At 42.0% G+C, this 25,462-nt stretch overlaps 1 protein-coding gene across 3 annotated transcripts; it reads left to right on the plus strand.

Moving 5' to 3' along the window:
• Positions 1-10,920: 10,920 nt before the first annotated feature.
• Positions 10,921-16,303, plus strand: CTSV (cathepsin V). 3 transcript variants are annotated; one of them, XM_041746413.1, is made up of 8 exons: positions 10,921-11,055; positions 12,104-12,240; positions 12,531-12,653; positions 12,754-12,900; positions 13,068-13,292; positions 13,748-13,913; positions 15,048-15,162; positions 15,904-16,303. In XM_041746413.1, exons 2-8 carry the CDS (start codon positions 12,115-12,117, stop codon positions 16,001-16,003), a joined length of 1,002 nt encoding a protein of 333 aa, XP_041602347.1. In that variant the 5' UTR covers positions 10,921-11,055; positions 12,104-12,114; the 3' UTR covers positions 16,004-16,303. The 3 variants fall into 3 exon arrangements, with proteins under 3 accessions (XP_041602347.1, XP_041602346.1, XP_041602345.1); XM_041746412.1 differs by having other exon boundaries at positions 11,010-11,220; XM_041746411.1 differs by having other exon boundaries at positions 11,011-11,208.
• The last annotated feature ends 9,159 nt before the right edge of the window (positions 16,304-25,462 follow it).

Below are 25,462 nucleotides of genomic sequence, written 5' to 3' on the forward strand. Positions count from 1 at the left end.
CGGCCCTGTAATATTAACAGGGAGCTTGACATACGGGGGTTGCTGTACTAACATAACTGTAACAGGGCGAGCATCTCCAGGGGGCAGATGAACAGGCAAACAATTAGTCAATACACAATTTTGGCAACTAGCCTGGTATTTGTCCTGAGAGGTTTGAAGCTTATCAATTTTGCCTCTCCCCACCACCAACAGGAAGGGACGTGGTACGCAAGCCTGAATATACAGATCAACATGAGGGGGGTAGATAGGTCCAGTAGTAGAGTTTGTTTTAAGGGGACGGAGAGCCGAAGCCAGCTTCCAAAGGTCCGAATGTATCATGCGTGGGGTTGAAAGCGTGCCGGGAGGCACGTATCCATAATGTTCATAGACAGCACGGAGTCCTGGGGACCCCACTCTGACTCGCACTTCTGGTGAGGCTGCAGATTTTGATTTTGACCAGTCCGTTATACGCAAAGAGGGTATCATTACTGGGTGCAAAGTCTCAGGGTCTCGCACTCTGCATTCTCTCCAAACCGGGAGAGATGATTTCCAATTGGGCACTGTAGGGCAGTCAGGATAGTCCCAAGGGCTCATTCCAGGAGGAGAATCTCGAAGGTTAGAAGTAGCCCCCGGTGCGAAGAATGGTTCATTAAGCGCCCAATAATCAACCATTTCCTCCTCCCTTCCATCTCCATTATGTCTTTTGTCATCCCAATACTGACGCTTGACGGTGTGAGTCACCTGCTTAGTAAAAAGGCACCCATAGGAGGGGGACTGACCATATTCAGCGGCCTGGAAACAAATTGGAACCTGATCTGCCAACCCAGTCCAGCTGATGGGTCTTGCGACAGCCTCAATGGACTATGCCTCCAGCCCGCCCAGCGCATCTGGTAGATTAGTAGGTACATGAGGCGTAGGATTATCCCAAGTAACGGGCCGTACAAAAGGAGGGTCCACCATAAAAGCCCAATAAGAGGACGCCTCGGCTGTCTCAGTAGAGGCGGAGATGCCTGCTAAAAGAGCCAAAACAGGTTAGTAGGAGTAAGGGGGGCCTGGGCTTTACGTACGGTTTGTTTGGCCTCGCCAGCCACCTTTTTTATTTGTCCCCAAGTAGGCAATGGGGCTCTCCTCCCCCTTCTCCTCCGGGGTTTCACCGTCTGGTCCTGTTGAGGAACTTGTGGTTGAAGGGAAAGGCGGGCCATTTTCTTTGGTAAATCGAACGCACCGCAAAGGCAGCCACCACGGCGTTTCCTCCTTCTGTGGGAAAATGCAAGCAAACCCTGGTCCTCGCTGGAGGACTGGATCTGGGCCAGACCACTGTCCTGTCAGCGGGTCCTTCCATCGTGCATAGAGGAAGGGCTCCGGTTCTGGAGCCCAAAACCTCTCAGCTGCAGTCTTACCTACTGCATCAACATTCAAAAAATTTAAAACATATAAAGTTAATGCCAAATGCATATGTGGTGAATACTTAGTCTTTCTCTTAAGTATCTCCCGCTCTTTTAATTTATGTAAATAAGTTTTTAGGGTGGAATGACTTCTTTCAACAATGGCCTGACCCTGTGAATTATATGGAATACCAGTGGAATGTGAAATGCCGAAAGTTAGGCAAAATTGCTGAAAAGAAGACGAGGTATAAGCAGATCCATTGTCAGTTTTAATAGTCTTGGGGAGGCCTAGTTGGGAGAATGCAGCTAATAGATGATTTTGTACATCAGTAAAGGCTTCTCCACTGTGGGAAGAGGCAAAAATATATCCTGAAAAGGTATCAACAGAAACATGGATATATTTCAATTTACCAAATGGAGGATATAATGTAACATCCATTTGCCATAGATGATTAGGTAAGAGGCCTCGGGGATTAACAGTAAATGAAGGGAGGTTGAGGGTTTCAGGGCAAGTCCAACATTCTTTTACTATTTGGCCAATTCGCATGAAATCTTAAATTGTCTTCGAAGAGCTGCTGAATTTTGGTGAAATTTGTTATGGCTTTTCTTAGCAGCATCAAAGGATGAGAGAAAATTGATATGCGTGATTTCATCAGCAATTGCATTTCCATAGGATAATGGGCCAGGCAGGCCCGAATGAGCTCGAATATGAGAAATATAAATCAGATTATGTCTTTTAAGAAGACTGTGTTGAATAGATGAGAAGAGGATATATAACTCTTCATCATTACAACATAAAAAGGCAGAGGGAAGTAAGGGCACAGCTTGAGCAACATATAGACTGTCTGTGAAAAGATTTAATGGTTCAGGATATTTTTGTAAAGCAATAGCAACAGCTTTTAATTCTGCTCTTTGCACTGATTTAGTTGAGTAATGATATTTCTCTATATGTTTCTCATTTTTAGAGACATAATAAATTGCAATATTGCCAGATTTGTTGGCGTCCACAAAAATGTTTGCAGCTTCCTCAATTGGGGAGTGAGAAAGGGAAATCTTGTGGGATTGTTGAAACCTTATTTAGAAATTGCAGAAGTTTATCTGCCGGCAAATGGGATTTAACTTGGCCCGGGTATGAGGCAAGGGCAATTTGCCAATCAAGGTCAAACTGTTGCAAATTCTCAAACTTCTCTTTAGTTAACATAGCACAGATTAAAAAGTCAGGCTCCTTGCCTAGGAGTTGTAGGGAACGCGTCCTTCCCCGAGTGATGAGTTGAGCCAGCATGCTAGGAAGAGAATTAATAACATGCAGAGAATGTACGGGGAGATGTATCCATTCTAAAGGACCATGAGGTTGCCAAAGGACAGCCAAGGGCATGATGGCAGGGTTCAATAAAATTAAGTATAGTGAATCCACCAAAGAAACTCCTGTAACCTGAGTCTCCGAGAGTTTATTATTGACCAGTTCTAATGTTTGTTTGGCGCCCTCCGTTAACATTCTAGGAGAGGCCAGATTAGAGTCTCCTTTTAGTATATCAAAGAGGGGGCGTAACTGTTCCGCAGTTATAGTTAACGTTGAACGTATCCAATTCATATCTCCTAATAACTTCTGATAATCATTTAATGTTTTAAGAGGGGCAGTGTGTATTTGAATTTTTTGTGGCTTAATAGTTTTTTGTTCAATAATATATCCAAGATATTCATAAGGTTCAGCTCTCTGAACCTTTTCGGGGGGCCACTATCAAATTAAATCTTTGAAGGCAAGACTGCAATCCCTCGAATGCTCTTAAGAGAGTCCCTTCCTCATCAGCGGCTAGTAAAATGTCATCCATATAATGAATACAATATACAGATGGGAAAGCAAGTCTAAAGGGGATCAAAGCTCTGCCTACAAATTCCTGACATAGGGTAGGACTATTGGCCATGCCCTGAGGTAAAACCTTCCAATGATACCTGGCATAAGGGGCTTGTAGATTAGTAGTAGGAATTGAAAGGCGAATTTTTCACAATCATCAGGAGATAGAGGGATGGTGAAAAAACAGTCTTTTAAATCTAAGATAAGTAATTGATAATTCAAAGGAATGGCTGAAGGAGCAGGCAGCCCAGGTTGAAGAGTTTCCATGGGCTTTATAACAGCATTAACCGCTTGGAGATCTTGTAATAATCTCCATTTTTCTGATTTTTTTTTTAATGACAAAGATAGGAGTATTCCAAAGACTGTTGGAAGGAACAAGATGTTCCAACTGCACCTGTTCCTGCAAATACTTTATATGAGACAGGAATTCCAGTCCTCCTATTGTAATTGGCAAGATCATTACATCTGTCATGATAATCAGATTTCCAAATCAAATAATCCCCCCCCCCCCGAAAGACATGCTTTGGCTACAACATGCCAATCCCCAGGGCACAGGGCCTCTCGACTCAAATTGTCCAGCATGGACAAAGTGAAAGGGGCAGTGGGCCCATACTGGGCACATGCAGTTTTTAATTCTTTCAACACTTTGAAGTTTAGGGCTGAATACATGCACCGACCGGCATTGTCCAAAGAGACATGGAAAGCAGTAAATCCAGTGGTGTCCTCTCCGCATCTTCCGGCCTCATACAGTGCCCTTTGTAAGGGGGTCACACCTTTAATATCAAACCCCCCGGCTGATTGTTGGTTAGTCATTATGGGGAAAGTCTGCCAAGGGACAGCAGGTGCTCCTTCCCAGATCTTATCTCTGCGGTTGGAGCTTGTAAGATATAAAGGTAAGGGACTAGTAGCTTGATCCCTATACCCGGGGACTGGCCCCTTTTTCCAATTTTTACCAGAAAATTTTGTCATTTGCATGTATCCTTTTGGAGGACTTTTATTATCACTGTCCAAATATATATCGTCGTTTCCGAATTCATCTCCTCCCGATCTCAACAAAGGGGATCCCCTAAGGTCTGTCTTATGAGGCCCATAAGTTCTTGTTGGATCGGATATAGGCGGTGGGGCAGAGGGGATGACCCCAGGAGGCTCAGGAATAACTTCACAGGAGTGATCCCCAACTGGAGTGGGGGGAGAGTCAGGAGAAAAAGAGGATGATAAGGCCATTTGTATCATAGCTGCTGAGGGAGGCGGAATTTCCTCAGAATCACCCTCAAACTCACTTTCAAATTGATCATTTTTGTTCTCGGTTTCAGATTTCAAGGAAATAATCTCTTTTTTTTTAATAAATTAATTTTTATTGCTGTTAAATTTTCCAACATACAGAAAAACACCCAGTGTTTATCCCGTCAAGTGTCCCCCTCAGTGCCCGTCACCCATTCCTCCCCACCCACCCCCTCCTCCCCTTCCACCACCCCCAGTTCGTTTCCCAGAGTTAGGAGTCTTCATGTTCTGTCTCCCTTCCTGATATTTCCCACACATTTCCTCTCCCTTCCTTTATATTCCCTTTCGCTATTATTTATATTCCCCAAATGAGTGAGAACATACACTGTTTGTCCTTCTCCGATTGACTTACTGCACTCAGCATAATACCCTCCAGTTTCAAGGAAATAATCTCAATCTCATGCAAAGGGTCAATGACTTGTCACAACTGCTGAAACAATCCCATAGTCCCTGCTGGGACTGCTGTCTCGCTTCTAAGGGAAATTTGATTTTTCAGTTCCTGTCCAATTCTTCTCCAATGTTCTAAATCTAAGGATCCTTCAGTCGGAAACCACGGGCATAAATCCCTGACAGTTTCGAAAAAGCTTCTCAAGGCCTTATTAGGTACCTTGAACCCTCCTTCTTGGAGAAGGGTTTGTAATCCAGCTATAAATAAAACCTGATTTGCGGATTGCTCTTGTCCCATGATTTTACTCCCGCCGTTCCAGGACCCTGCCTGGTTCCCTTACCTGAATAATTCAATTCCGGGACCTTCTTATGTGCTTCTTGCTCAAGTCCCTGTTCAGGTGCCACTTGTCGCGCGCGTTGGGGGCGACAACCGTCCAGGGATGAGGGCAAGAGAATGAGGAAAGAAAGAAGACATAGACAGAATGGGAGCAGGAGGGACATATGGCCGGATTCAGCCACAATGCCAACTTTATTTGTATTATTCACTCTTTTATAAAGCAGGGTTGTATAACAAGCAGGATATTTTAAGCTTAGTTCTCCAGACATGTCCTTTCACAATAGATAGCAATAGTATGCGTCCTTGAGCCACAAGCCTTTAACAACAAGGGTGAGACAGGTGGGCCATGGTTGGAAGAGTCAACAGAGAGCCATTGCTCCATCCATTAACCCCTTCCTGGCACGTGGCCCCCAACACTCAGTGTTATCTAGCTGTTGGTATCCTCATCATAGTCACCATCAGCACCATCATGATCATCACAATCATTGCAGGAATCCTTTCTAATAACACTTTAATCTCCAAGGAGTGCTGGGTACTCTCCTATGGAGATGCCTATCCTGTAGAACAAAGCCCTAGCACATGTAGGTTCAAGGTGACTATTAATAACACAAAGGTCTTCTCTGTCTTGACCACTTATCATAATGACACAAGGTGCCAGGAGAGGAAATGCAAAAACTTACATTTGTAAGGAAAGACTGTATTAATGGGGGCAATTGACATAAGGAGATGCTCAAAGCCTAACTCAGAAATGTTTTCAGGAAAGGATGGGTGAGTAATGCTTTTATATGCAGAGATCCTGGAATTGGTGGCTCTGGAAATATAAGGTGGGTTGGGGAAGAAAAAGGTAATAAAAAATGCTGTGTAGGAGTCTTGAACCTTAAAAAACTGTGCCAAACATTGCACGAACAGGAGAGTCAAGGCAGGAAATGTCTGTAGTCAGGGACGTGAGCAAATTTTCGGAGTGGGAAGTTCACACAGAGTTTAGGGCCTAGCTGTGCTAGTCAAGCCAGCCTAAAAATGTTAAACAAAAAGTTTCAATCAGTCTTCTCAAGAAACTAGTTTTTATTTATGCCATGTTGTAGTTGATTAAATAATGGTCCCCAAAGATATCAGATCTTAATTCTTAGAATCTTAAATATTACATAGCAAATATTTTCCAAATGTGATTAAGGATTTTGAGAGGGACAGATATCCTGGATTATCTGGATGGGCTCTAAGTGCAATCACCAGGGTTCTTATAAGAGGGAAGTGAAGGGAAATTTGACTTAGACAAAAGAAAAGGGAGAGATTGGGTGATGTGCACAAGCCAAGGAGTGGCTGAAGCCACCAGAAGCTGGATAGAACAGGTTTTCCCCTAGACCTCCAGAGGGAGCACTGTTCTGTGACAACTGGTTTTCAGCCCAAGTGATGAGATTTTGAACTTCTGCCCTCCATAACTGTGAGAGAACAAAATCCTGTTCTTTTAACCCATTGTGGAAATGTGTTATAGTAGTCATAAGAAACTGATACTTCTTGTTTCATGAAAAGACGTTTTTTCAGATTTGAGGAAGAGATCCTCTGGCAGCCAAAGGAGAGTTTGTGGATTATAGTCTTGACAATGGGAAAAATCCCACAAGGTCAGCACCTTTGTTACCTTCTACATCAAGACACTTTGCCGTAATTTTATTTAAATGATACTGGTAATGGCTGTGTTCATATGCTGTAAAATCAAGATTACCATAGTTGATATCAGATTTTATTTTATTATTTTTTTTAAAGATTTTTTATTTATTTATTCACAAGAGACAGAGAGAGAGAGAGAGAGAGGCAGAGACACAGGCAGAGGGAGAAGCAGGCTCCATGCAGGGAGCCCAACATGGGACTCTATATTGGGTCTCCAGGATCACACCCTGGGCTGCAGGCGGGGCTAAACCACTGAGCCACCTGGGCTGTCCAGATTTTTTTTTTTTTAAAGATTTTATTTATTCATGAGAGACACAAAGAGAGGCAGAGACACAGGTAGAGGGAGAAGCAGGCTCCCTGCAGGGAGCCCAATGTGGGACTCTATCCCAAGACCATGGGATCAGGACCTGAACCAAAGGCAGATGCTCAACCTCTGAGTCACCCAGGTGTCAATATCAGATTTTAAAATGGAAATGCTGAGCTTCAGTAAAGCTAGTAGGGAAGTTACATGTAGAACATGTCTAAGTAAATGAACAAACTATACCCTGAGACGACAATGATCACAAAGTAAGAGTTTAATTAAATTCTTAATAGATTTACTTAATAAATTGGCTGGTTGTTTAATGTTACAGTAGCTAAAAAATATATATTATTTCATACATAATTTCATATGAACATCTAACCATAAACAGGCTCTTTTTCATAAAATTATAAATTATAATAAACCATTTTACAAATAGTTGTCTGGATAATGTTTTTAAGAGTAAGTCTTGGCTCATTGAATTTAAACAAATTGGAGTAGTTGTTATATTGAGGAGAGATGTTAAGTGGCCCCAGGATCTTGAATACCATTACCCTGGATTTGTTCACTGCCCCATGGTTTAAAACTTCCAGAGATGAGGTGAAGAATTATATCCTGTTTTACTGGTGAGCAAAAGAAATCTAGACATGCACATGAGAATATACTTTCACAGAGACTGCATTTTATTTTATTTTATTAAAGATTCTATTTATTTATTCATGACAGACACAGAGGGGGGGGGGAGAGAGAGAGAAAGAGAGAGAGGCAGAGACACAGGCAGAAGGGGAAACAGGCTCCATTCAGGGAGCCTGACATGGGACTTGATCCCAGGTCTCCAGGATCACACCTGAGACTGAAGGCGGTGCTAAACTGCTGGGCCACCCGGGATGCCCGAGACTGCATTTTAAATAGGAATTGGGAAATCCTGATAAATGAATTTTATCAAAGGCAGAACTAAATTTTGGCTGCTTGACTAAAATGTGACAATTTTATTTTATTTTATTTAAGATTTTATTTATTTATTCATGATAGTCACACAGAGAGAGACAGAGAGGCAGAGACACAGGCAGAGGGAGAAGCAGGCTCCATGCAGAGAGCCCGACGTGGGATTCGATCCCAGGTCTCCAGGATCGTGCCCCGGGCCAAAGGCAGGCGCCAAACCGCTGAGCCACCCAGGGAACCCTTTTTTTTTTTTTTTTAAAGATTTTAGACAATTTTAATATTAGCACCCATTTAAGTTATTTTGCAAAGGAATAAGAAGAAAATGGACACAATGGTTAGTAATACACATTTCTGTAATGCATTATTTAACAGATTATGTAGAAGTACATGTCATGAGTTGGAGCAATATCTTCCACTCTTTTGCTTAAATGACTTTCTCCCATATTTCTCCTGAATTTATATATCTCTTGATTTAATCTTATGTTTTGAGCATAGACACCATTTTCTCCTCTATTGAGTTTGTATCACATTCCATCAAGCAAAGGTGATGCCATTCTTTGGAGCAGCACCTGCCAGTCAGCCAGCCTCCCGCCAGGCTATTACCTAGGTGCAGGCATTCACACAGTAGCAGGTTTTTCCACTCTGTGCAATGGAGCTGTGACCCCAGGGCAACTATAAAACCCACGTGCTAGAATAATTTAGATTTCTTGTGATTGACTGAGTAAACAGGCAAACAATGGCCAGACTTTACATAACAAAGAACTCTGACCCACAAAAGAAACCTCTCTGGCAACTGTCTCAAAACAGTCAGGACTTGCTGAATGGCTATTAATTTATCTTTGCCTCCACTTCCAACCCAGGACAAACCAGAGAAATCCAAATATTCTCCCCCAAACCAATCACATAAATGAAGTTCCATTTCTAGTTATTCGTCCTCCAGCTTCCCCATGACAACAGAAGCCTCCCTCTTTTTACATAATTAAAGCTTTTCCTCACTCTGGTTGTTTTAAAATTGTGTCCTTTTTCTTTTCTTTTTTGGAATTGTCTTTTTGTATCGTGGATGGTCTTCATTTATTTCTATTTGCATATGATGCTTGTGCTGACCAGCATTGTTACTTTTTTTTTTAAGGATAAAACAGCAAAATCAAAGTCCAGCCATATGCAATACATTTTTGTAACTACCTGAAAACTTGGGGCCCTTAGCTGTGTGTGAGAGGAAAAGGATTCTACTTTCCAAGGACATAAAATGAAATTTTTAATAAGTTGACTTTTTGTTTTAAAGATTTTATTTATTTATTCATGACAGACACAGAGAGAGAGGCAGAGACACAGGCAGAGGGAAAAGCAGGCTCCATGTAGGGAGCCCGACATGGGACTCCATCCTGGGTCTCTAGCCCTGGGCTGAAGGCGGCGCTAAACCGCTGAGCCACCGGGGCTGCCCAATAAGTTGATGCCCAGATATTTTTTAAAAATATCTGTCTGACTTTGTACTTAGTTAAAATTAAATCGATAACTTTTGTAGAAGCAAATTCACATGCACCAATTTCTGTAAAAATTTAAAAAAAATATATATATATATATATTTATAGGCCTAGAAAAAAGGAGGGAGAGCACAGGGTTGTTCATTTTCTAAAATATATTTTCTACAATGAATGTTCCTTACACAATTTAAAAAAGAAACTTTTAGAAACATTTCTAAATTGATTTCCTTAAATTTCTACATACAGCTAACACTCGAACAACACAGGCTTGAAATGTGGAATTCACTTACATCCAAATTCCTTTGATAAATGCATTAGAATACTGTAAATGTATTTTCCCTTCCTTATGATTTTCCTAGTAACATATTTTTTTTCTAGCTTACTATAAGAATACAATACAGACCATATATATGTTAGTCACTGCTTGTTATCATTGGAGAAGCACCCTGACAATAAGTGTTAGAAAGCATATTCCTTATAGCTCAAGAGAAGTACTTTGGATACTGAGAAAGACCAAACAACCTCTAATGTAAAGTGTAGGGAAATAAAAGTTTCCACTTTTCTCAACAGCGTTTTTCATTGAACCAAATTTTTCTGTAAATAATTTGTTTCATTGTTTTTGAGAAAGGCTGGAGAGGGAAGAAGGCAGAGATACAGGAGCGAAGCATTACGAAATACCAGGCCTTTGTGTACACCTACCCAGTCTGTCCCTTCACTTTCCAAGGATTTAGGTCTTGACTATCGCATCCGTTTTTGGGGGATTTCCAGTCCCTTCCAGATTCTTCCCAAACCGAGAGGCACCGCATTCCCCCATCCTCCACCCGCCCCACCTTTGCTTGGAATAAACAGGAACCACTAGACAGACTATCCTGACTCAGCCTTCCAGGAGATTTTAACCGAAGACTGTAGGACTAAAGGACACGCAGGGGGATGCTGGTGAGCTTCCTTTCGAGAGCGACCTCCCCCACCGATCTCGTGAGTCGGGGTCATGACGCCATCTAGGTCCCCAGGCTGGCCCCTGGACACCACCCCCCGCCCACCCTGCCTCGCCCCCTCCGCGCTATCCCTGGCCCCCCTGAAGCAGGCCCTGGCTAACCTCGAGGTCATGACGTCATCGGGGCGCCCAGACTGGCTCGGGATCCCACCCCACAGCCCCCCCACCCCGGCGCCCGGCGCTACACTCCACCCCCCTGACGCCGGCCCCAGCCGCCTCGGGACCTGTCCAGACGGCGCTGCGTCACGCGCTGGAAGCCCCACGCCCGGAGGCCCCACGCCCGGAGGCCCCGCCCACAAGCCGGCGCAGCCAATCGCCGCGCGAGCAGGCGGCGGGGGCGGGCCCGAGAAGGCCGAATTCCCGGGGCCTTAAAGGCTGAGTCAGGCGCAATTGGCCCAGACTCCTGGGCCTTGGCGATCGGTGGGGTTCGCCTGCGCAGCTGTGGGCGCCGCAGGTCAGCGTCTCGGTCTCGGAACCAGCGCGTCGGGCACCGGGACTGGAGCGGGGGTCCACCCCGGGGCTCGGGCGAGGGGCGGGTGCGACCCGCTAGGTACGAGTATCTGCTCACCTGGAGTTGATGAGGCTAAGTCGACGCTGCCGGGATCCTGTAAGCCTGGAGGTGGGAAGTGCGGGTTGAACGGTTGGGGGAACCCAGGGCGGCGCTGAGACCCCCAGGAGGCCCTAGGCTGCGCGGGAACCGGAGCGCCTCTGGGCCGTGGCGGACGCAGGTGCGGTGGCGGGGGCTCGCGGCAGCCTGACCGCGGCGTGGGCTGCGGGGCCCGGCGCCCTGTGCGGTGGTCCGCCAACATCCTCCCGGAGCGGAGGGCGGTGAGCGGGGCGGAGAGCCCCCTGGCCCAGCCCCGCCTGCCGCGCCGCGTTTGTACGGGTCGGGAACTGGCAGCTCTGGACTCCGTCGTGCCTCGGACCACGTCCTTGATTTGGGGGACCGGAGAGGTGGGGGCACCGCGTGCACTCCTGTCTCCCTTCTGTGAATGCCTTTCAGAAAGGTTTCAATTCAAGAAATAGAGGTCCGAAGGCATGTCTCACCTCATGCTGTACATTAGTTCAGAAGAAAGGTGTGACGGGCTACTTGAGTCCTGGGGGATCCCTGTCCCTACTGGGGAACAAGTGTCCTGATAAGATTTCCTGGGTCACCTCGGTATTTTCAGTAAATAACTTGGACCAACAGTTTCTGAGCTGTCTTAAGATTCTGAGACCTCTATCAAAACCTAAATTGTCATTGCACTATTACAGTGAAGTCTATTTCAATTCCTACAGCACTTGTCAGCCTGTTTTTCAGTTGAAGGCTGAGTCATATATAGTTCCTCTGTTTAAGTCCTTGGCCGGTTTTTCTCCACCCACATCCATAGCCTTCTTCCACAGACCTGTAAATATTTGGGAGAATGGTTTTTAAGTGTTTTTACTTAACATCTCAGGACAAAATAGGATGGCTTTTTTAAAGGATCAGTCTCATCAAATATTCATTTTGTTTTCCTTATTAGGTTTTTGAAACATGAATCCTTCACTCTTCTTGACTGCCCTTTGCTTGGGAATAGCCTCAGCAGCTCCAAATTTTGATCAAAGCTTAAATGCACAGTGGTACCAGTGGAAGGCAACGCACAGGAGATTATATGGCATGGTTAGTAACATGAAACTGTCCAGAGGGACCCCAAGAGAAAGGCCCTTGCCATTGAGAATTTATAGCTAGAGAGTAGCATCTAGAAGTTAGCTTTTACCAACGCAATAACTTCATGGCACCTGTTACTAAGCACGATATAGGCATAATTCCTGTTGTATGGTTGTTGAACAGCTCCCAGAAGCATAAAGCCATCCCTGGCCATGGTTTTTTCTCCCTGTCTGTAAATCTCCATGGTGAGGATAGGCTGGGTTTTAAGTAGAAATAAAGATAAGTTATATATTTACCTCTAGAATGAAGAAGGATGGAGGAGAGCAGTATGGGAGAAGAATATGAAAATGATTGAACTGCATAATCGGGAATATAGCCAAGGGAAACATGGCTTCACAATGGCAATGAATGCCTTTGGTGACATGGTGAGTGTGGCATAGATTGCTGAAAGTTTTGTGCTTCCTCTCTGTACTTGAGCAAAATAACCTCTTGCTTTTTCAACATCTAATTTACTTTTCCATAAAGACCAATGAAGAATTCAGGCAGGTGATGAATGGCTTTCAAAACCAGAAGCACAAGAAAGGGAAAATGTTCCAAGAACCTCTATTTGTTGAGATCCCCAAATCAGTGGACTGGAGAGAGAAAGGCTATGTAACTCCTGTGAAGAATCAGGTATGATAATATTTAGCAGATCTCCCTCCAAGAGTAGAGCCAAAAAGGAATTAGTGTCCTTGCTTTGGTAGACTGTGGAGTAACATCAGTTTGCTTTTTTGTTTTAAGAGTATTCAGGTATATGAGCTATTGTTTGTATTGTAAACTGGTAACTTTTTTATTTTCAGGGTCAGTGTGGTTCTTGTTGGGCTTTTAGTGCAACTGGTGCCCTTGAAGGACAGATGTTCCGGAAAACGGGCAAACTTGTGCCACTGAGTGAGCAAAACCTGGTGGACTGCTCTAGGGATCAAGGTAACGAGGGCTGCAATGGTGGCCTGATGGATAACGCCTTCCGGTATGTTAAGGACAATGGAGGCCTGGACTCAGAGGAATCTTATCCATATCTTGGAAGGGTAAATGGGACTCCTTACCTTGTTATTCAAGCTCTGCTTTTGAACGTTGAACATTTTGAAAGATGACATTTTATTAAGCATTCACAGTTTAATGCAAACTGACAGAACTGTCCATATAAATTATCAGCCTTTGCATAAATTCTCTGAATAGATGGTTGGCATATAGCTGTTCTTACTTCTATGTGTAACTTGGAGAGTTTATACACTATTCTGCACATAATGCAAGTTTCTCCACAGTGAAGTTTCTTGTGGACAAGTAGGCCTAAGGGTTTCACTGAAGAAACATCTGCTAATTTTTCAATTTCAAATCAACCAGTAGCATTTTGCTGTTGACTGACAACAGAGTCAACTTGGAAATCATTAAGCTACAAACTGCTGAGTTGAGGTCCTAGAACTCCTGTTCCCCAGGAGTTAGATGGTAGTGATCAACGTTCTTTTCCATTTACCTTTAAAAGGACACAGAGACCTGCAACTACAAGCCTGAGTGTTCTGCTGCCAATGACACTGGCTTTGTGGACCTCCCTCAACGGGAGAAGGCCCTAATGAAAGCAGTGGCAACTCTAGGGCCCATCTCTGTTGCTATTGATGCAGGCCATCAGTCTTTCCAATTCTACAAATCAGGTGGGTATTTGTATTTTTACTGTGGAAATTCAAGTAGGCAAAATTGGAAAACACCGTGATTGACTTTGGTTTGGAGTCCTGCTTTCCAAGACAGTAGAATTTTGAGTGTGCATTTAAAATAGTGATGTTTCCACTTGACATGCTTTAGGCATTTTTTCATGACAAATTCTTTCTAATTTTATTTTATTTTATTATTTTATTTTATTTTATTTTATTTTATTTATCTATCTATCTATCTATTTATTTATATAGTAAGATTTTATTTATTCATGAGAAACACACAGAGAGAGGCACAGATACAGGCAGAGGGAGAAGCAGGTTCCATGCAGAGAGCCCGACGTGGGACTCGATCCCAAGTCTCCAGGATCACACCCTAGGCTGAAGGCAGTGCTAAACCACTGAGCCACCTGGGCTGCCCTTCTTTCTGATTTTAAAGTAATTCTGTAAATACAAACAATTGATGTAACTATTGCCCAATTGTTGGATATCTTTTACAAAAAATGTTTACTATGGAATATAAACACTGGTGTTGTTTCCTTTTAGGAATATAAAGGATTATGCTAAATAATGGAAGTGGCTAAATAACCTTAGCCTTGATAACTAGATTTTTTTTTTAAAGATTTTATTATTTATTTATTCATGAGAGTCACAGAGAGAGAGGCAGAGATAGGCAGAGGGAGAAGCAGGCTCCATGCAGGTAGCCTGATGTGGGGCTGGATCCCAGGACCACCGGATCATACCCTGAGCCAAAGGTAAGATGCTCAACTACTGAGCCACCCAGGCGTGTCCCCGATAACTAGATCTTATTATTGGAAATCTTTTTTTTTTTTTTTAAGGAGAAAATAGGGACACCTCTCTCTCTTTCTCTCTCTCTCTCTCTCTCTCTCTGTGTCTCATGAATAAATAAAATCTTTTAAAATTAAATAAATAAATAAGAAAATATCTTTGATTTAACTGAATTGTGTTGATTTCTAGTGAGTTGAGTTTGGCTTTTTTTCCTTTTTATGAGCCATAGCAATCTTGGTGATGACATTTCATTGCATTTTGAGATGTCTCTCTTAACTGTAGTAGAGTGAGTTAATGTCATGTGTTCCCTGGAGCTTCTTACCCTGACATCAAATTTTACTCTTCTAGGCATTTATTTTGATCCAGACTGCAGCAGCAAAGATCTAGATCATGGTGTTCTGGTGGTTGGCTATGGCTTTGAAGAAACAGATTCAAATAATAAATTTTGGATTGTCAAGAACAGGTATAAAACTCCAAATGTTGTATATATTAAATTGAAAGGGAATGCTTGTTTGGAATAGGTTTTTGATTTCAAGTCCAAAAAAAGCTTACTTTCGAAATCCCAGAAGTCTTTCTCCCACTTAGAGTGAACACTGACATTTTTATAAAGGTAAAACTTACTGATACTTGATTACAAGACTCTTTAGCAAGCTTGTTGTAATTATTACTATGTATTTGTAACATTGCATTTCTAAATTATGAAATTGTTTTTATCCAGAAACCTATCTGGCCCTAAGAGTTTCAGATAAAGGATTTTGCACCTGTAGGGTTAAGGGCTGGTTTTCCTTTTTTCTGTGTCCCAGTTTTTCAACAAGGTATACTGAGCAGAAACCACTACTGACTCTTAAGTCCAAAAGATTTTCCAAGAGTCCAGTGGACTTTGTGCGTCCTTCCTGTTACCACTTACCCTGCCATTTTATTGTATTTCCCAACTCTCCAAGGCTTTGAGGATTGTCAGGATCAATTAATTGAGATGAGGGCTAAGATAGCCTGTAGAGAAACAGACTGCTACATTGGAATTCTAGCTTTGCCTCAATTTCCGGTCTTAAAAAGTTAAGGACCTATGGGAATTAATATACTTATGTAACAGCACTTAGAATAGTGCCTGGTAAGTGGAAAGCCTTAAGTATTAGCTATTATTATTAATGAAGTTAGTGTGTACTTAATTCTTTGCATAAAAGAAAAAATATGCTCTTCTTTTCAGTTGGGGTCCAGAATGGGGCTGGAATGGCTATGTAAAAATGGCCAAAGACCAGAACAACCACTGTGGAATTGCCACAGCAGCCAGCTATCCCACTGTGTGAGCTGATGGATCGCAAGATTAGAGGACTTGGATGGAGGCAGCATATCTGGAGGAATTTTATCTTAAAGCTGACCAGACTCTTATTGTGTAAGATAAGACACTTGAATCATTGAGGATCCAAGTTGTGATTTGAATTCTGTGACATTTTTATCAGGGTAAAACATTACCAACTACTTTAATTACTGTTATATATGGCTTTATAACGTTGAAGACTCATTACTTAATTCTAAGACTTTTGACTTCTCATTTTTTCAAAATATATATAAAACTTTGCCTTTTGAAATAAATTTTAATTGAATATGTAGAGGTGGAACTTCTCTGCTTCCAATACATTAACTTTTTGTGTAGTCGGGAAATATAATTGGGCTATAAAGACAACTGAATATACCAATGCTGAATTAGGAGGACACTGAGTTGGCCCTCAGCATCTTCTAGTTATAAATATGTCGGCTGCCCATTGCCTATGTTGAGCCAACCCTTGAATCTGACAAAATATGACAGTCTCTAAGGACAAAGGTAAATTGTTTTAATAAAGTTTTAATAGTTTTTAACAATTCACTCTTTAGGAAAGTGAATAAACATACAGATTCTTAGGCTTTACATACTAGAAAAGGAGATCCTCTGGACTCAAAATGGTTAAAATCTAACAAGGTCATGGAATAAAAGCCTCAGAGCCAGTTAGTTACTGAAGCAATCTCTTTGAATTGCTGGTGAAGATCATGTGACTACGTTGCAGCTGAAAGAGGACCAGATTCTAGGTTCCCAAGTCTGTCTTATCTTTGTTCTGCCAAGTCTGTTGGCTTTCCACATTACTCTTCTAGGAGAAGTTTTGTTACCTAATGTTAACAAAAGTAAATTTAATGGCTGTGATGAACAAGTCTCAGATACTTGGTAAGAACTGGAGAAATGTGTTAAAGATCCACAAGAGATGAGCAGAGACTACAGAAATAGTCCTGGCCTAGGAAGCTGGATGAGTGATCACTAAGCCAAACCTGGGCTTAGCTAATCTTTGAATTAAAAAAAAACTCGGTGGCAGCCCTGGTGGCTCGGTGGCTCGGTGGCTCAGTGGTTTAGCGCCGCCTTCCACCCAGGGCATGATCCTGGAGACCTGGGATCGAGCCCCATGTCCGCCTCCCTGCTTCTCCCTCTGCCTATCTCTGCCTCTCTCTGTGTGTCTCTCATGAATAAATAAATAAAATCTTTAAAAAAAATAAAAATAAAAAAACCTTGGAAGGGATCAAAACAGCCTAAGCCTATGGTTGCACAGGCAGTAAATACAAATGAGACAATATATTTGTATATTTAAAAGATGGAAAGGAAATATGCCAAACGCTTGGGTGGATTATGGATGATTCTTTAACTTGTTCTGCAGGAGACATGTAGGAGGAAAAATGTCAAAATATACTACATTCTGCAAGCTAAAGAAGCCTGTATACATGTGCTTAAAAATTTCATGCTCTTCATAAGTAAGAAAATAGAACAGATAAATTGGTGAAATATTTAATCTAGCCATAATCCATTAAGAAGGGAATGAGATGGAGGGCACCTGGAACCTTCTATTCCCCAAAATCTTCAGTATCCTTTTCCGTGGCCATTTTCAGAAAATACAATCACCCACATTCAGTCATAAGTTTTCTCTGAGAAGGGACTCCTTCATCTTGCAATAGTACGCTAACTGCCTCTTCACAGATTATCCTGGAGCAACTCAAAATAAGGAAACATTTGGGTGCTAAACTGGAAGAAAGTGTGATGGCTTTTTCCTTTTAAAAAAAGGTTCAAGTCTGTCAAAGCAAAGGACTCCTCATGTGTCTAAACTGTTTGATGTTTTCTTTAAACTTCATGTCCTGAAGTACCAAACTACAACTATCATTTAAAACAATTTCAGGGATCCCTGGGTGGCGCAGCGGTTTGGCACCTGCCTTTGGCCCAGGGTGCGATCCTGGAGACCCGGGATCGAATCCCACATCGGGCTCCCGGTGCATGGAGCCTGCTTCTCCCTCCGCCTGTGTCTCTGCCTCTCTCTCTCTCTGTGACTATCATAAATAAATAAAAAATTTAAAAAAATAAAAATAAAAAAAAAAATAAAACAATTTCAAAGGAGCCATTAGACTTGAAATAAAGAGCTGGAAACAAATGTTATCACTATAATCTGAAGAGTAGGTTCCCGGTATTTCCTATAGTCCAGACATCCAAATGGTTCCTTATCCTAGTTATATTCCAAAGGAAGTAAGGAAAGGTGAGACAATTAGGCAAGTTATGAGGAAGGAATTCCCTCATGTGGGTTTATAGCTATGTCACTTTGGCATGTTTTTAGGGGAGGGAAAGTGCTCAGTACAGTAGTCCCCCTCCCCATTTTGCACTGTATTTTTCTCTTGTTCCAGTTTCAGGCAATAGTACAGAAGCAAATGATCCTTTTGACAAATGAGCAGGTCAGTAGCCTAATGCTACATCACAATGCCCATCCTTCACCTTACTTCATTTCATCACATAAGCACTATACTATCTTCCTTCACAAGAAGAATGAGTACTAGAAGACATTTTGAGAGAGACCACATTCACATAACTTTTATTACTGTATATTATTTTTTAAAGATTATCCATTTTCAGAGAGTGGAGCGAGGGGCAAAGGGAGAGAATCTTTAAGCGGACTCCCCACTGAGCACAGAGCCTGATGTGAAGCTCAAATCTCATGACCTGAGCCAAAACCAAGTCCGATGCTTAACCCGCTGAACCACCCAGGCTCCCTTATATTTTTATAACCATTCTATTTTACTGTTAACCTTATCCTGTGCCTAATTTACAAATTAAATTTTATCATGTATGTATAGGAAAAAACAGTACAATTGACCTTTGGATAATGTGGGCTTTAGGGATGCCAACTTTACCCCCACCTCATGCATTTGAATTCTATATAACTTTCAATTCTCTAAAATCTTAATAGCCTACTATTGACCAGAAACCTTACTAATAACATAGCCAATTAACGTGTTTTGTATGTTCTACATATTATGTACTGTATTTTTACAATAGAGAATGTTAAATTCTTAAGGAAAAATCCACATAAAAGTGAGCCTACACCTGCTTAAACCTTGATGCTACACTGTAACTTTCAAATAGCATTTTTGAGGTATAAATTTATGTAAACTTAATGTAGAAGCATAGAGCTGGGCACCTGGGTGGCTCAGTTGGTTGGGCAGCCAACTTGGTTTCAGCTCAGGTTATGATCTCAGGGTCTTGAGATCAAGCCACTCATCAGACTCCACTCAAGAGAGAGTCTGTTGAGAGTGTGAGGATTCTTCACCTCCCCCAGCTCACATTCTCTTTCTAAAATAAATCTTAAAAAAGAAAAGAAAAGCATATTGGAATACGTCTGCATAACTGATTGAAACTACACTTTGTATAATCCATCTTTCAAGTGACATTTTCATTTAGATAAAAGGGTTTGTAAACTTATGTAAGAGCATGTGGGAGTAGCTTTATGTTTAACTCATTAAAACTACACTATAAAAAAAAGAAGTGAGCCTGCACAGTTCAAACCTCTGTTCAAGGGTAAAACATGTATAGAAGTTTCAGACATCCACTGGGGGGGTCTGGGAATCTATTACCCACAAAGAAGGGAAAACTACTATAATTAGGAAACTGCCATTTGGTGCACATATTTCCATCACCATCTCCAAAGTATATTTACTTTTTTTAAATTCAAGTTAGACTTCTGCTAACTTGACCTAGAACTCTTCTGCTTATGTAGATCAAGTAAGAATTTAGTGGCCAGCCCATCTACTTCTCTCCTAGGGACAACATGATCAGCTAGCCAATGACATAGGGTTTTGCAAGTCAGACTAGACTACTGCATTGACTCTGCTGTCGACTGTAGTAACCATGTCCACTGTGGCGTGTTCCAATTGAGTAGGGACTGGCAGCTGTGGTGGTGGCAGAGGTCACCTAAGGCAGAACAAAGGAGATAGAAGTTACTGAATACACTGCAAGGGAGCAGCAGGCAGAGCAGCAAAGGAGAGACTGCCTGCCACAGGGCTGTGGTGAGGGGCTATAGTTACGATGTATAGCGGGGAAGTATGGGAATGTATGGAATTTTACCTTTTTTGGTACCAGTGCCTGGTTGTAAGCAGCTCATTGGTTAATTAAGGCCTATGGCTATGTCAGGGTGGGTCTAGGTCATTTAATGAGCCAGTTTGCATCAACTTGGTAGTCACTGTGGGCCCTTCTGCCTTGCAGGTTTCCATTGCTCATGCATGTTGCCTAAAATCAGCCTCTATATCCACCTTCTCTTTGGTTATTAAATTGCCACCATTTGGCCCCTGCCCCCCAGAATCCAATTATTCCCTTTGCATTTAAGGATCCCATGTCAAAAAAAACAAGAATCCCATGTCAACAATGACAGCAGTTTCCACTGTAATTTCTCATCTGTAGAGGAGAGTGACCACAGCTTTTCAAGGATACTGGGACTTCCCTCACAAATTTATTTCTTGCAGTCATAGTGGAATGTGTGTCCTTTATACCCTTCTGAGGTGAGTGAGCAGTGTTACATGACAAATAGACTCTAACATTTCAATCTCTCTTCTACAATGTACCAAAGCATCTCAACTACCATTTTGTATAGGTGTAAGAGTGCAGGTAATACTGATTCTACTCTTTGGTCCTCCATCTTGTTAATGTCTCTGCAATGATTTCCTTCAGGGCTATTTGTTCCAGGCCCCTTGAAGGTTAATGTATCCCCTGACCAAAATACAGGCAGGTTTGTTCAGATCTTCCCTAAAGACGTTTGGACAACTGGTAGAGATATCGTTGTTTCTGCCCCTCCCACACTCTGGTGCATAGATGATCTGTTAAATACTCTGACCCCATGATAATCTCTGCACATCTCCTTGCTCTATAAAATCTGTGGATTAAGGTCCTGACATTGCAGAGAAGAGCTGTGAAACACCTGGATCATCATTCACCCAATCTCCAGATCAGTAAAACTGTATAAATGGTATGGAGTGGCTTGCTTCATTTTTTGGTCTCAAAGTGCCTTCTCAGTTTGGAGGACACTTTACCATTCCAACAACTAACAGTTGGTAATCCAGGCAAGAGAACAAAAACAAAGCAAGCAGGGATAAAGGGGCTCTACCAGGGGAAAGCCCATTGTAGGGGAGGTCCCACGCTGGCCAGCCACTGCCATGTGAGGAGACTCAACTATTTTGGGGGGTGCATTTTGGAGCAGTGTATGAATACAAGGATACCGTGAACTGGCCCAAGGGATTATTAGATATCCTATCCAAAATGGTAGGGGAAAGGTATGGAGAAGTGAATAAGCTATTATGGTGGTAGGTTGGCCATTGCTAGGTACACGATGAGACACTGCAGAAAAATAAGTAAAAAGAATAAGAACAGACTAACAGAAGCATTGACTTTGGTGAAAGATGTACAGGCACATCTTTAACAGGCGTGTTCTCTAATATGGACATTATGTCTAAAAGAATCCAACAGCAGAGGAATGCTTAGAAATTATGACACACACACACACACACACACACACACACAAAAGAAATTATGACACATAAGATGGCAAAGATGCTGACTACCATACACTAAAGTGAAAACTATTATATCTTAAGATATAATAAGATATATTATAAGATATAATTGGGACCCTAAAGCATGGAATCCCTGGAATAATGACTACTCTCATGAGGAGGAAGTTATCATGGAGGAGGAAAATGTTTTACTGTCGTGTCCTTTGATTAAAACAAAGACCCAGGATATTCATGAACCTTGAGATTACATAGAATAAATTCCACCAAGTCAGAAAATGACTATAAGGGAATAGTCTGCTGGTGAATTAGAGCTAATAAGCCACTTTAAGCGGAAAGGCCAAGAAGGGGTGACAGCTTGGATATTAAAAGGGTGGGATATTGGGGCAGATGGTATGTTAGATGGGTCTAAGATGCTAAAAATGATCTTAGTTACTGCTCAACCTGCCTTGCAACAAAGGTTATAGGCCACAGGCATGAATGAGCATTCAGCTAATTTGATGAATTGGATAAAAACTCTAGCATTAAGATGACCTGGCCTAATGAAGGAGATGTTTCCTCCTTTCTTTTTTTTTTTTTTTTTTTTTTTGTTGTTGTTGTTCCCTCCTTTCTATTGCACTGGACCTCTATAAGAAATTCTATAATTGGGAATGAAACATGCCATTCACACTCAGCATTTTAGAGGACCAAATAATTATTTTCCTCTTTTTTTAGATTTTTATTTCCTCTTATATGAAAGACCATATCGTACACTCAGCCCTGGGGCATGGTATGGGACTTCAGTATGTGTCTTTGCACCTATGTTTAATCAACCCGTTGCTATAGTAGCCTCTGTAAGTTGGCTGACTTACATGAAACCAAAAGAATCAGGCATAGGGGAAATAGGTTGAAAAACAGAAAAACAAAAGATGCTGACAATAATAAAATGGCAAAAAGGGGGCCATCGGATTCTTTAGTAAACAATTGTGACAAGATCTAGTATTATCTGGGACACTGAGAGGAAATATAGACAAACAATCCAATTGAGTCTTGCTAAATCCATGGAAGGCATTGCCTAAGGGAAAGCAGTTTACTCCCTTGAAAGAAAGCTCAAAAAGGCCAGAATGTGTTCCTGAGAGCCCCTCTGCTCACAGAGTCTCTACCACTAGAGACTAGGGGTTAGGCCAAAATTTCCATCTAGTGAGTACAATAAGGTATGATCAGAGGTCCCATGTTGAATTAACCATTTATTAGTTTCACACTAACAGACTTTACTAGCTCTAATAAACACTGGTAAATGCATACTTATCTATGGAAATCTCTCAATATTTCAGGGAGAAATAAAAGCAATTGGTGTTATGGGAGACAAATTACAAAGGTCAGAGACTAGTGTCTACCTACAGATTGACAAATTCCCTCCCTGCTGCTTTTGGTGCATATTTTCTGCATACCTGAGTATATTTTGGGAGTAGGTGTTTACAGGACCTGGATCCAACTACCATGAGAGCAAATTCAGGTTGCATATTCGAGTAGTGAAACCTGTCCTCATGGGTCATGCAAACTTGGAATCTATGCAGCTGCTGGTTCCTCTGGAAAGTAATAAGCATAAAACAATATAAGGTACCTGGCATAATGAAGTTACTGCCACTATTACATAATGAGAAAAGGCAAGGGTGATCAGGCCTGCTCAAAGCCCATTCAATAGTCTAGTTTGGCCTGTAACGAAATCTAATGGGACCTGGAGAATGAAAATAAATTAGGTCAACCTCCAGTGGACACATGAGACTATTACTGATCTATCATAGCTTCTAACACAGGAAACAAATGGGTGAGCCCTGGTGCTGCCATGGCTAACTGTTCTGGCCCAGGAAATCCTAAGGGGGCTGGACAAACCCAAAATGTAGCTCCTGGCTGCTGTTTTTGAGTGCATATTTCCCCCATTCCAGGATATACTTTGGGTATAGATGTTTTACAGGGTCTAGATCTAACTACAACTATAGGCAAGTTCAGGTTGTGTATTCAAGTGATGAAACCTTTCATTCTATAAAATGGGAGTCTATAGAGCTGCCAGTTCCCTGGAGGGTAATAAATGTAAAACAATATAAGCTGCTTGGGGGACATGATGAAATCACTGCCAATAGTAGAGAATTAGAAAATGTGGGGGTGATCAGACCTGCTCAAATTCCATTCAATAGTCTGGTTTGGCCTATAAAAAATCTAATGGGATCAAGGTGGTGAGCGAAAATGGATTATAGGGAACTCAATAAAGTTACTCCACCCATCCATACCATGGTACCTAATACAGTCTTAATGTTAAAGAAAAATCATGGCATTCATTAAGACAGATCATTATGTACTGAACCTATCTAGCCCCCTTTATAGCATTCCATTAGGACTTGAATCCCAAGACCAAATCACCTTCACATGGAACAGGAGACAATGGACTTTCCAGGCATTGCCCCAAGGGTACCTCCATAGTCTCAGTTTGTCACAGGATAGTAGCCAGAGGTCTGGAAAAATAGATATTGCCAGAAGAGATGGTAATTTATCGTTACATAGGTGATGTTAATTTGTGATGATTTATTCTCCCTGTCTCAAGCAGCTGCATCATACAGGTATACTTAAAGTCACAAGGTTGGGAAGTAAATAGTGACCAGATCAGAGGCCAGGTCAATTAGTATCCTGGATATCATCTGGATGAGTGAGACAAAAGTAATGCCAGAGGCAGTCATTGATAAAATACAAGCCCTCCCAATCCTGGAATTGGTAAGGAATTACAGGTTTTTGTTGGTCCTTTGGATTACTGGAGACCTTTTATTCCCCATCTAGCACACTGAGACCTTTCTATGCCTTGCTTAAGAACAGAAGCTGATGGGAGGCCAGGCAAGATGGTGGAAGAGTAGGGGTCCTCAACCCACCTGGTCCCACCACTTACCTAGATAACTTTCGAAGAAAAAAAGTGGGGGGGTGGTACTGGGAAATCGTGGTGGGAAGAAGTTGTATTGGAGGGAGGATGTAGTCTACCTGAGGGATCCTAGAAGGTGATCCTCTTGGTTCTGAGTGTCTTAAGTTCTGTATGTTAGAAGATTCTCAGTCCCAAATTTATATAAAGCCACAATACTTGTAGAGAGCCCCAACATTGACCACCAAGACATAAATGAGATAAAAGAGGGGGGCAGAATGGGAATGAAGAGAGAATATAATCTCACAGAATGATCCAGCATGGTGTTCCACTTGGTTCTGGGTGCAAGCTAGTCATGCTTTGGAAGGTATTAACTTCCAACATTGTGGAGCAAAATGAGGCAGAGAAAACAAAAAACACAAAACAAAAACTCATATCTTGTATATCTCCCAAAATTAAATTGAGTAAGTTGAAGGGAATCTAGAAGTGGAAAATTTATCTAAGACATGTAATTGTAGAAATATGAAAGCCAAAAAGGATGAAACTTATAACGAAGAGCTGGTAAAATATTGTAGTTAATGTAGGAAAAGAGAAAAAATACTGGAAATTTTTAGTCTGATATAAAAACAAGTTGTAATGGAAAAAGGAAAACATAAAAAATAAAATAAAATAAATAAAATAAAATAAAATAAAATAAGGGGGGTACCCTCTAGTTCTGTATATCATTTCCCTCGGTCCTGGAGCTTTCCAGCATGCTTGATCAAGAACTTGCTCTTCCCCTGTTCTTCCAGCTGGTCTTCTGGGGGAGGGGTCAGCTGTGCTGATTCTCAGGTGTGTGTACCTGGGGGAGATGCCCTGCACCCACCAGGTGCCAGGCTCAGTGTGAGCTGTTTATCCTGTGAGGCCTTTGTTCCTTGGCAGCCCTGCCTCTTCCAGGCACAGGGTGCAATGTGGAGGAACAACAATGTCAGCGGCCAGATCTCCAGCTCTGGAGTCAGCTCCGCACTAGTAACTAACACAGTCTCCCAGTCCTCACTGGCCTAGATGC

The sequence above is a fragment of the Vulpes lagopus genome, chromosome 2 (genome assembly GCF_018345385.1).
Source record: "Vulpes lagopus strain Blue_001 chromosome 2, ASM1834538v1, whole genome shotgun sequence".
NCBI lineage: Eukaryota > Metazoa > Chordata > Mammalia > Carnivora > Canidae > Vulpes > Vulpes lagopus.

Bases quoted from the DNA above. Each gene is read 5' to 3' on its own strand.
- CTSV (XM_041746413.1), top strand. From the start codon at position 12,115: ATGAATCCTTCACTCTTCTTGACTGCCCTTTGCTTGGGAATAGCCTCA. The intron at 12,901-13,067 runs GTATGATAATAT...TTTTATTTTCAG, and splicing joins TAACTCCTGTGAAGAATCAG to GGTCAGTGTGGTTCTTGTTG. The intron at 13,914-15,047 runs GTGGGTATTTGT...TTACTCTTCTAG, and splicing joins TTTCCAATTCTACAAATCAG to GCATTTATTTTGATCCAGAC.